Below are 12863 nucleotides of genomic sequence, written 5' to 3'. Positions count from 1 at the left end.
CTGAACATGAGCTTTGGGTTGAAGACCTGTGGTGCTCTCGTGGGGAGCGCGGGGGGAGTCGGTGTGAGCTATGGCTGCTGTTTGTGATTAACTTGCCCTTTAAAGTTGTTTTAGTTATTAGCTGCCCTAACCCTCGTACCCCTCCTTCATCTTGTGAGGCTCCTCCCTCCCTGCCTCCCTCCTCTTCGTTCGCCTCGGCCCCATGGAGACACAAAGTATTCATTCACATTTAGATCTTGAGGTCACAGCAGGGCCAGCAGCGAGAGAGAGATGCCCGCCTGCATGCGTGCCTGCGTCGTGGCCCCCCCTCCTCAATAGACAGGTCAGGAATCTAACACGTAACATTGACCAGGAGTGCTGAAGTAGCTTCTTTCCTATCTGTGAAAAAAAAAGCGTGGGAGACAGAGAGTGACGAGTATCCGCAAATCTGACTTGTTTTTAACGCGACATTCCACATTTTGCACTCGATGGCCAAATATTGGGACACCCACGGGGGCTGTCTGGCAAGACTTTCTACCGGATGGCACTTGTGACGTGTTTCCTGACTCAGCATTTCTGCTCTAGATCACTGTAGGTCATGTCCATTAGGATTTCGACACCCAGGGAACAGAAAAAGGGGACTCCCCGAACTGTCACCACATAGTTGTCCAAAAATAATTTGATAAGATGATGAACGAAGTCCCATCGGTGAGGGGTGTCATCACAAGACATTTGTCCATTATGTTAAGTTCGCTGCAAATTTGAACTAGAGCTGACTGATTTAATTAGTCAGGATTGACTTTATATTGTAACAATACTTTGTCCTGTAGTATTTGTCTGACTCAACACAAACTCGACAATAGAACAAAATGTTTTTGTATTCATGAGATTCATCTTAATAATTGGCCAATTAATCATTTGTCTGGATTTTATTCTGCCAAATATTAGAATATGTGTCAAAAAATATTGGTTGTGTCTCTAATTCTAACTTAGCCACACAAAAGCATGTTGTGGTTTATTTAACTTTGCTCTGAGACCTCAGAGTTTATGGACAATATGAACACCTCGGGGGTCGAGGAGGGGGGGGCTCTGATTGGAAGGAGTGGTCATGTTTCATATGTGTGGGTGCTGAGGTGCTGATATGAGGACAATGCATGAAAGCCCTCAGCATGGCTCCTGTGTCTCATTGTCCTTCGCTGCCCCTCCTGTCACTTCCATTTCGCACCCTCAAGTCCGAAGTCAGGACAACTTTGATACGGGGAAAGGGGTGCAAGGCATCATGGAGAGATTGGGGGGTGCAAAGTGGGATTAAAAAAAAGAGCGAGAGAGGGTCTATGAACTGTGAAATAAGATCGCTTTTTATCCGACGGTGTTGTGCTAAAAGGAGAAAAAAGAAGCTGTCTAGGTTTGGATAAAGCAGTGGAAGCTCACCTCTGAGTTAGACAGCAGTTAGGGTTAGGTGACATCTGGTTAAAATGGTAGCAGCCTCACTGATGATAATGAAACACAACTCATTTCGCCTTTGTAAATGCAGCCAGTGTTTTGAGGAAGCGCCACGGCCCTTCTCAGCTCAGGTAGGACCGCATTTCTCCGCTCTGTCAAGATAGTCAACCGGCATCACGACCGTGTCGTCTGCCGAGGCCGAGAGCACGGAGGGAGGAGCCTGACCTAGTGAAAGATATTTAGACTGACTATTATTACTTGCTGCTCTTCTTCTCCACAGTCTGGGAAGGAATACTGGAAAGTGCAGTGGTTACCATCAATTATTTATTAGGGACGTTTGTGCTTGTCAGTCTGATTAGCGTCAGTGTAATCACTGCTCTTGCGTGTGTGTGTGTGTGTGTGTGTGTGTGTGTGTGTGTGTGTGTGTGTGTGTGTGTGTTGGGGGGGGGGGGGGGGGGGAGGCTGTTCCCTGTTCCCGCTCATCATGAAGGTAATATTGTTGGTTTTTTGGTGTGTTGTTTTTCTTTTAGATTACGGACATCCTTTGCATAGCATCTGCTTTTGTCATCTCCAAACATTTCTTGTTATTCTCTTCCCTTCTCTACTTCAGTCTTCCCTCTCTCTCTCTCTCGCTCTCTACGATCTATCCATCTCTCTCTCTCTCTCTCTCTCTCTCTCTCTCTCTCTCTCTCTCTCTCTCTCTCTCTCTCTCTCTCTCTCTCTCTCTCTCTCTCTCTCTCTCTCTCTCTCTCTCTCTCTCTCTCTCTCTCTCTCTCTCTCTCTCTCTCTCTCTTCTCTTTTGGTCCCCCCCCACTTCCTCTGTGCACCTCATTAGTGTGTGTGAGTTCTCCCGGCTTGTAAAGAGTGACACCTATGGGTTTGATTAAGCCCCTGCACTCACAAGGGCAAGAAAAGCTGCTAGATGTCTGAAAGAGGGTGTGTGCACGTGCATTTGTGTGTATGTGTGTGCGTGTGTGTGTGCATGTGTGTGCGTGTGTGTGTCCGTGGACTGTCCCCATTGAGTGAGTGGCAGAGCAAATCTGATCCTCGTCTGCTTGGAACAAATGAGTGTAATCTGTGTGTCAGCCATGAGTTTATTCAGCCCGCATGATTAGATTAATGGAAGTGCTTCATATCGTTGTATTAGGGTGGTTAATGAAGACAATTAATTACAAGACAACCTTCAGGCTATTGGTCTTTGCATATCCCAAATTTGGGTTACAAATGGCCTGCTGCCATAGCTTTGAGTGCCGCTGTCTCACTTGTTCTCGGGCTGCGTTGTTACCGTTTTCATTCTGTTGCCGTTTTTACTCTCAGGCCACTTTTGACCTTTCATTAATTATGGTCTGCGTGGCTTTAATCATTTTTTCTTCCACCACTACAGTTGAGACATTTCTAAATTAGTTTTCCACTTTAACATGTACATAATGCTGGTCATGAAATTGAATTAAAAAAATAGATGTCACTCTGGGTTTTGTGTACCAAGGTTGTTTGGTATAACAAAAAGCTGCCTTTCATACTGATATTAATGATTAATAAAACTAAGTGTTTATCATGGTTGTAGTTTACAGTCTTGTAGAACTAATGCTGCATGTTTTGAGAAATGGCTCTTATGGCTAAATTAGTGTCATGCTGATTTTTTTTCCACGTCTTTAATAAACCCCAATACACAACATATTGTTTTGTTTAAAATTGAGTATTATTGTCTCTTGAAAGGGAGATTTAGATTTTGTGTTACATGTGTCGTGCTGTATCAAAAACAAAGGGGAACATTTATCATGTGAGCATTATGTGCAGGAAGTCGAAAGGGAAATGCATTCATGCATCGGCTGTCTATCATTGTAATGTTAAAATTTATCATATGTGTGCAAAATGTAGAATAATGTAGAGGTGGAACATTAGTCCCACTACGAGTGTCACTGTGGATTAAAAAAAAAATTGGCACAGCCCCCACCCCCCTTAAAAATGTACCTGGGGATTATTTTGTAATCTTAGTACCCGTGCAGCTGTGCGGTTTCCTAATTCTGTGAAAATTGAAGAAGTCTTGTTTGGAAGGCATATTTAAGATCTGCTTCTCTGGCTGAGCATGAGCTGCACTGGATACATTGAGTGCTTTGCCTTGGACACATAACGGAAACATTGTATGGTAGAAAACGGAAAAGTAATGATTCAGTAAACATCCATCCAAACAGTTTCTTTAAAAAAATACTGGTGCTATTTCTTAAAATAGTCATTGGGATTATACTGTATTAAAAAAAAAATCTGGGAAATAATCTTGGGAAGAATTCACTGCCCCCGAGGCAGACAACCAATAAGAAGCCAATCATTACTTGAGCATTTGTGGTCACGCCCCCTGCAGCCTCACTAAAAATAAAGATTAAAACCGATAATATGTAGTATTATCGTAACACTCCAATATTTTCTGGTGATGTGCTCACGACAATGTGCAACAAATGCTTCTGGTTGCCTGATGTTTAGTCGTAGAAGTCACTTTGTTAGCAACTTGCTTACTGGAAGTGGTGAGCTTTGTCTTTCGTAATTAGAGCACAACACAGGAAGTGCCATGTTCGCCATTTACGGTACATTTTGCTAAGTGAACAGCATTCTTCATAGACATCATTTGTATGTACGTACAGATTTTTTTTTTTTTACTTACTGTGGCCTATGATTGAGTTCATGTTGAAATTCTTTCCTTCTCTTGTGCTTTCTTAGAAAGCCACATACACACTTGCAGACTAAGTGTGGAGCCCCAATAACAATGTTCTTCAGTGGGGTTCTTTGTGTTTATATTTAAAGAGAAAAATATTATATATGATTTAAGAAGAGTGCTACAGTGAATGCTGTTAAACAAGGCAGACAAACTCATTCATTCCACTCATTGTTGAGCGGAAGCGAATGCATTATATGTAGCTGTCCTTTATCAGGCGTCTTTTGCTGCAACATTTGTTCACAATCTATACGTATATGTGTGTCAAAGCAATCATGACGTCGGCCCGTCTTCATGTGTGCGCATAGTGCTCGACCACAAACGGGATAAACAGTGAGCGGCGGGGATAATGTAAGATCATAAAAGTGTTTTTTGCTGCGGGTAGTCATGTGGCGAGCTGAATCGGGCAGGCCATGTGATGGCTGCGGGGCTGAATACTTGAACAGGATATTTCGGTATGGCTCTTGTAAGGTCGTCAATACGTCAATAGCTCGTAGTGTCGGGACCTGAGCGTGAAAGCATTTTCTAAAGAGCATTTAAGCACATTTGCTGAGAATTAGCTGACTTGTGTAATAACTGATAAGGCCTATTGACCACGCGGCCTAGTTTACTGTTGTCGGATCAATGCTGTTGCGCTCAGTGTCGCGCTACTTTTAAACAAAGTTTACAGGCAAGGGGGATATTCAAGGGGCACTGGAGGGAAATAAAGGTGATTGATGGTCTTTTTATTATCTGTTTTCACTATCTTTTCCTTTGTGTGTTACTTACAAACAGCATTATTGGATATCCATTGTTTAGACTTCGACGCTTCCTAAATGGTCAGATATATCGAGCGGAGGCTTTTAAGATGGTTACAAGGGATTTCTGCCTTTGACTTGAAATAAAGTGAAAGGGGTTGCATCCCTGAGAGTTTTAAATATTCATGATTTGTTTTTTCCCCCTCCCAATATATAAAATAGGCTGGAGAGTGTGTGGTTAGCAGCAGGGGGACACAATGTATTTTGGTCTTACCCAGGCAGGATGCTTCACAATGAAATAAAATTAAGTTGACCCCCCCCCCAACCCCAAAAAATACTCTATATATTTACAAATAGATTTTTGTCTTTCAATATATTTCCAATCGAGGTAGAGAAGCGAAAGCAGACGGCAGATTGTGTCCTCTTTGTTTGCAAGCCTCGTAACCGCGAGTCAGCAAATGCCATTGTTGCGAGCACCTATAGAAACAAAACGCTGCCGTCCCTTTAAGTGCCTCCACCAATTCTGATGGCTTGGTGATTTACATTTCCCATCTTCCCTCCCCCTTCAGGAGAGCTGAGTGAGGATGTGGAGGCTGCTAGTGAGACCACCACAGACCAGGAGGACCAAACCAAAGACAGAGAAAGTGGGGGGGAGAAGGAGCTCACCAAAGGGCCAGGTAAGGCCAATATTTCCAAAACACATACACTTGAGGTAGCGCAGCGAGCAGGGAAACATTGGGGGGCCCTGCACCTGAATAGTGATGCACATAAGGCCTTTTGTCTAACTGAAGCATATGTCCAACAACATAGTGAGAGCAGTTGCAATCACAGCTTCTTCTTTCGGGCCAGACCGCAAGTGTGCTCTTGGTGCGAGTTGTAACACGTGTGTGTGTGTTTAGCACCGCCCCCTTCATGCAAACTCACACACACACACACACACACACACAAGATCACACACTTTGCTTGTACAGTATCCCATCAGGGTTATGTCAGAAAACAGACAAAATGTTGATTGGTTACCAAAGTAAAAGCAAATGATTTTTTTATTCAACAGAATGAGAATTAATCAGTTCATGGAAATATTTACTGCTGAGAGGCAGGATTTGTGAGAATTTGGACATTTTTGGACATTTTTGGTAGATTTGATAAGTTTTTACATTTTTTAATCATCAGAGATGCAAACTTTTCAATGTTTTTTTTTTGCACAAATTCCCAACCTGCCCTCATTTTTTTTTCCTCTCGCACATCTGATTTTAAATAATAATAAATGTAAAATATTAAATATTAAATTAAGACGAATTTTATTTTAGGATGACATGGTGTTGTTTGTGTGTATATATATATATATATATATATATATATATATATATATATAGACATATATATATATATATATATATATATACTATAAGCCAAGAACAGCTTCAAAATAAAAACATACCCTGATGTTTGCATATTACTGCATATGAGAGAAATTTATTTTGATATTGGCCATCTCACTATCGTGGCATTGTTACTGTTACTGCTCGCTTGACTTCTCGATGGTGCTCACCAAACAGGGCCCGAGGCAGAAAAGATCTTCAAGAATTTTTTTTTTTAAATCAAGATACTCGAATTACTTAAGAATTCGTTCCACCTCGTACATTTGACTTAAAAGTTCAGCACATTCGTTTTTGCCAATGTCATAAAATCAATCTTGCTGTGGTATGCATGGAGGTGCTGCATTCAAGACAAGAGACATTAAACACACGAATGTGCCTGGTTAGATTCTTCTCACTTGTCAATTTTTTTTTTTTATGTCTGCAGGATGTTTTGATTTACACTCGTTAGGTTAAGAGCTGGAAAATAATCAAGAGCTTTTTGCATAGCTATTTTTTTGTATATCAAGTGTCTTAAGATAACTAAAAGAAAGGAAAAAAAACTTCATCAGCGTTTGAAGCCCCCCATCTTTGATATTCAAACTTTCTATTTTAAATGAGGCTGAGTTGTTTGTGCTCTTTGAAAGGGTGACACTTTTCTTTGATGGGAGAAATAATGATATGCATGCCTGACTGAATATGGCTAAAAGAATGTTTTAGCACATCAAAATAAAGCACTACAAAAAGCACTAAAATGAGCCGGCCGATTAATAATTCACCCGTACCTGGTGTGCGCAGGAAGATGACTCCTCGCATTAGGACTCTTCCTTTTTTGAAAGGCGTGCAATTTGATACAAGCGCACTGGCTTCCTTTCCTCCCCTCTGTCAGTCGCTAATCACCAAATAAGTGTGTTTCTGTGTTTTCACAAAGGAAATATGTGCTTGCATATGAAAAATTTACAGCTTTCCAGCAGCTTATTAGAAACGCTTAGTTAAAAATAGCATGTGCATTAGGGAACTGGGTCTGAGGTTGTGTTTGATGTCAGGAAAAAGTGGGTAGAGAGGTTGGGTGCCGTGTTGTTAGCAAAAAGGCAATGGAAGAGTCCATTTGTGCTTGAAACTTTTTGTGTATGACCGATGAACGCAATGGTCATCGAAGGCAAGTGCAGAAAAGCATATTTTGCACAGGACAGAAAGGCAAGTCAGGTCCGGCGGTGGAGGCGGTAAACGGAGAAGCGCTTTGTTTGGCCTGATGATGTTTACACAGGCGGCACACAGATGTTGTGGAGGTTACACAATATGACCAATAAATGTCTTGCCAGGCTGTTATGGAGTTATCTGAAAGGTGCTCAGGCACCCGACCGACTCTTTGATTTTTATTTATTTTTTTCTTCTTCTCCTTTTAAGTTTACCTTTACTACAACTACTGGGGTGTTCCTTCTCATCATTGTCATGTAGCTGCCAGTGCAGGGCACAATTGTTTCTTTATAAATGACAGTCACTGTCACGCAAGGCGGCATTAGCCAACACAGAAGAAAGGCGCCAAGCCATTGTCAATCTCATTCTCCCTCTCTTGTTCTCCTCGCTGTTCATTAAAATCATTTAAAAGTATGTACATCAGAGCGGCTGTAAAATGCATACGTGTCATTTGAGTTTGAAAGACGCCTTCATTATTTAGATGTGTTTATCGCAAAGATGATGCATTTATGCACTCGTAGTCATGCAGACACATGTAAACGTTGCCTACTGCAAATTTAGTAGACATCTGGCAGGTTTCTGTGATCATTACAGTAGTAGAGTAGCTGCACTCACTGGTCACTTTATTAGGTATGCCTGCACTGTACCTAATGAGGTGTCGTCATAGCTTTATAAAAAATCTGTCTTGACAAAGATAATGATCAGTTTTTTTTCCACTCACAATTGTTGAGAATTGTTTATTTTTGTGGTTGTTTGCAGACGTACAACTGTACTGCTCGCTTGAGAGGTGTTTGTACAGCCACAATGATAAAAAGAATGCCTCTCTGACAGTGTCAGTCAAAAATAAGCTTCACATGTGGACTGACCAGTTCTAATGACTCTTTTTTATTTTTATTATCTTGAGAACTGATCCGTTGTTACATAATTGATTCATTATTGCACTTCCAGTTAAGTTTTATTTTACACTTCAACTGAAAGTGGCACTGATGCCTCTTTTATGAAGTTTTAGTCCCCTTGCCAAACTTCTGTGTGTTGTAAGTTAAGTTTACTGCCATGATGCAGCACCCTCAAAATGATGTTTACAAATCAATGCCCCCTTCCAAAAAATGGCTGGCTCTTATCTCAAAACTTTTAAGTTGACTCACTTGTACCTCAAGGCACCATAAAACGTTTAACGTATTTTCGACAGTGATGTGAAGTAATGCTATGCTAGCTGCCACAGCAGTTTAATCAACATATGTGGTTAGCAATTCAAAGGGGAATTTTTAATGCTGGCTATGAAATATGTATACGTGGAATGGCCATAAGCCTGCTCCCGTCACACCCTCTCACCGAGCTGAGACAGCAGTCTGACACAAGACCCAGAATAGTCTCTTCACTAAAGCAGTTGTATACTTAATCAGTGGTTTAACATACGATGATGTAATGAGGATGACAGGCACGATGATACCAGAACACCCCCTGCACACTTTTTTAAGATACTACTTACAATATGGAAATCCAAATGGAAGGGTACATTTGTCACTGGATATTTTCCATTCCTTGTTCTTTGCATTGGATTTATGGGAGCCAGAGAAAAGAAAGAGGGGGGATATGAATCATTGGATTTTGCCCACATGTGGAAGACTTAAAAAAACACTCAGACATTTTTACAAGACAAAAACAAATGACAGCACTAACTGAGAACATGGTCCTCACATGTGCGCAATCGCGGCAATGCTGATGATGCACTCAGTGTAGCTTGCATCTGAAACATTTTGAATTTAAGTATGGCTTTCGGTGCCGATCACACAGACCAAAATGTTAGTGTTTTTCTACCTAACTGTTTTGGGGCATATGTATGAACATGGTAGTGTTTGCTCCTGATGCTTTAGAGTGCTACTCAGATAAAGAATAACTAACACATTCGCACAACTATTTTAAGTCACAACTCGAACAATGAGACAGTTTTAATGCATGTCTCTCCGACACCTGTTCCTGTGCCATGTGCTCTTTTGCATGTCCAGGTGTGATTCTGAAAGAACACATATGCTGCTGGGTAGAGGCTGCATGTCGGCAGAATAATTAACATGGTAATTAGCATCCCCTAGACACGCCGTTGAGGCATTGCAGTCTGTGCTCATTCAGCACAAGACAAATATTAGGCTTTGTTTTGCAGCTGTTTACCTGCTGGCGGTTACTTACCATCGAAACAAGAGGAGACATTTTTTGCAGGCCGGCTTTGCGATTGCTGTTGAAGTCAAAGTAGTGAGACAAATCAGGAGACAAAGTAATATAAAATGTTTACATATTCATAACACATCCTCTGGATGCTTGTCATCCTTCAAATTATAATTCCCTTTGTCTTTGAAGATAATAGGCCGTAAATTGTCCTTGTTTGCGAGCCAAGCCCCTGAAAGCTCGGTGTTTACGAGTTGTAGTCTAATGGCACAGCTTCAGTTGTGTGTCCTGTAAAGGTGAACGCCACGTCATCCCGTTGTCCAGTCGGCCCGATGAATAACAATCCTGCTAATTAATAGCTCCTATGCATGTCATAACATTCATTGTGCCTACTGTGTGATCATGCTCTTAGTCATACACAAGTCACCCTTGCTTTTACCATTAAGTGCGTCATTTTGTTTGAAGAAAAGAACTCACTGTGATATGTTACGGGAAATAGTTTCATTCATTGGTTTAAAAAAAGTCTGTTCTTGTTTTTCCATTTTATATTTTCAGTTGATAATTACACATTTGAATGGCTTAGGCAAGAAGATTAAAAAGAAAACTGGGTAGAAGAAATACAGGGAAAAAGAAAAGGCAAAATTTTGGCATGGTTGGAATATCATGAAAAGAAAAGAAAGAGTCCTCCGTGTCATTGTGGGGGTCGACTCATCTCAGTATTACTTTGTAAAAACCAAAAAGCTTTAGAGATCAGGTATCTTCAGTTATTGGATCAAGTTAAGGTCTCAGAGGTTCATACCCATGGCCAACTGCTGTAAAATGAAGATAAAGCAGGGGCATACACTGCTGTTACATACTGTGTCTGTAGTATGGTAGCCCTTGTGCTCACATCACCATTATGAGCCATGGATTATGCAATTTCAGAATGCAGCTTCTTGCTTTGTGTACATTAATTACATATACAGAATCATAAACATGATCTAAGGAAACAATTTGACTCATTCACACCCTGATGACGATGGTATATCAGAATCAAGTAGAAAAAACAACTTTGCTTCTCACAGGAGTTGGACAAGCAACTTTTCAAGTAATGGACAACCACTCTATTTACCACCTGAGTCGTGTTATCCCCAGAGGACAAAGTAGATTGATGGCAGCTGTGATTGCCTTGATGGATTTCAACGTCAGATGACCTGTTTCCGATCCTTCAGTCAGCGCACTTTTTTGTCCGGCAGCCGTTCTTGTTTCTCTTGAAAGCACAACAGGGCTCCAGACACGTTTGCAATGTGCTCCAAGGTCCACACTGTAACCACGCGAGAGGTGAGACAAGGTGCCAACGTCCAATCCACTTATGGGACTTAACAGCACAAAAGCCTCTGGTTTATGGAAAAGGGGCATGCATTAATAATCATCTAATCGACTCCATTCTAGCTGAGACATTTGTGTCTTCAAACAAGGTGCCACCTTGTCAATGTGTCAGAAGAGGTTTGCTAAGGACGGTGGTTCTGTGTCTAGTTACTCAACAGAAGATGCAGAAAGCGGACACACTCAGACGTGTACCCAACAACCTAGCTGTGCATCCTTACAATGAACTCTAGTTCTAACATATCAAAAATGAAACATAATCGTTATTCACTTTTTCCCCCCTGCATATTATTTTCACCTGTGCCATTTTCGTGCCATGTGTCACCAAGCTCAGTCTTCTTCCTGCTCCCTCTTGTCAACACTTGTAAAAGCAGTAGTTGTGACCACCGGTTCATATTGTACTGTAGGTATCCGTGCCTAACATGCGTGGAACACCACTCACCACCACAATGTCCAACTGTTTTCATCACGCTATACTCTCCATTTTGACGGTCATTTATTTTCATCCACCATTCGACAAGGTCACACGGGATACATACATAGTTGGATATTAGTCATGGTGCTGGTGATGGTGTTGGGCTGGAGGAATCCTAAAAGAAAAGCAACTGATCACATTTTACGGCGCCCAAACCGACCGTGACCAGAGACACTGCGTCTAAGTAACCATCCCCAGGCTTGCGACTGACCGTGACCAGAGACACTGCGTCCAAGTAAGCTTCCCCAAGCTTGCGTCTCCCACTCAATGTCCCTGCAGGGTAGCTCTCCAGCTCCTCATTGTCAACAGTCACTTCTCACACTAATTGACATGGAATTGGCGTGGAATAAATCCTGCTTATTCTACTAATTGTGAGTCACGGAGGATGCATATTCCTCCTTAACAAATTCTTGTGCCTATGTGTCCTGTATGCACGTCTATATGTCGTCATCATTTTGAATTTTTAACAGTTCGGAGTAAAGTAGTGTGAAAGACATGTTTATCGAGGGAAACGGGGACTTGGTTTTCACATGGAATAGCAATATTGTCATTTAGTGTTCAGGTGTCTGCAAATATCTAATTGAATGATTGAAATTCTGGACTTAATGAAGACGGCCAGTCAGACAACAGTGCCTGGGCTTGCTGTTACCAGACAAGCATAGTAAGGCGGAGTATACCAAAGTAGCGTTGATGGGGATTTGGTGAGGACAGTGCCATGACTGAGCGGTTGGTTACTGTCAGGAATAGGAGTCTCTCCTTTTGTTTAACATTGCCATTGTTTATAGGTGGACGTGTTTAATGGGATTGGCTGTGACTGGACCCTAACAGGACCTTGGTGACTGATCCCAGTGTCTCTGGGAGATCGAGCAGGCGGCGTCGTCCAGTGCTAGGTTCCCCACTGTGTAATCAGCTCAACTCCTCCTGATTGGAGGTGACATTTTAATGTCTGGAGCGAGAGCGTGGTCAGCCCCGCTTAACCTGACCCCCTGCCAAACACCCCGCCCTAGCAGTACCCTGTGTTCTCAATTTACCCTTCTGGGACTGTACAAATCAGGCCAATTTTAACTCTTTATGGGCTTGTTAGTGGGTAGCAAGCCACCTCCTTATGTTCCACCGTGAATTTGTAGCTCTCACGCAGGCTCCGAGTGAATCGAGGTCCTGTGTAAGCTCCAGCTTAACTGAGCGTTTAAATGTGATGATTCACTTTGTGCCACTTCCATTTTCTCTTTCTTTGTAATGACGAGGAGTTTTAAAGTGCTTTGCACCTGTTCATGTGTGAGACTTTGCTCTTCAAACATGGGATGAGACTTAAGTTGCTTTATCATTTATTGTACACTTAAAAGAGATGCAAGTTTGGTCTTTTTATTATTTTTTTGTTTGGGTAAGAATATCACCAATGGTCATATGGTTTTATGATGCTATGATTTTGGTTTTCAGTGTGT

The 12863-nt window shown here is 41.8% G+C and overlaps 1 protein-coding gene across 14 annotated transcripts in view; it reads left to right on the top strand.

Moving 5' to 3' along the window:
- Window positions 1-12863, top strand: part of zfhx3b (zinc finger homeobox 3b) — a 308314-nt gene that overhangs the window by 279458 nt on the left and 15993 nt on the right. For all 14 annotated transcript variants that reach the window (XM_085907649.1, XM_085907647.1, XM_085907642.1 and 11 more), the window contains one exon: window positions 5436-5543. In XM_085907649.1, coding sequence (XP_085763775.1) covers window positions 5436-5543 — 108 coding nt within the window. The remainder of the gene's footprint in view (window positions 1-5435; window positions 5544-12863) is intronic.

The sequence above is a fragment of the Syngnathus leptorhynchus genome, chromosome 3 (genome assembly GCF_054491065.1).
Source record: "Syngnathus leptorhynchus isolate UIUO chromosome 3, UIUO_Slep, whole genome shotgun sequence".
NCBI classification, from domain to species: domain Eukaryota; kingdom Metazoa; phylum Chordata; class Actinopteri; order Syngnathiformes; family Syngnathidae; genus Syngnathus; species Syngnathus leptorhynchus.
The sequence above is the reverse complement of the archived record's forward strand: the minus strand, read 5'-3'. Positions and strand labels throughout refer to the sequence as shown.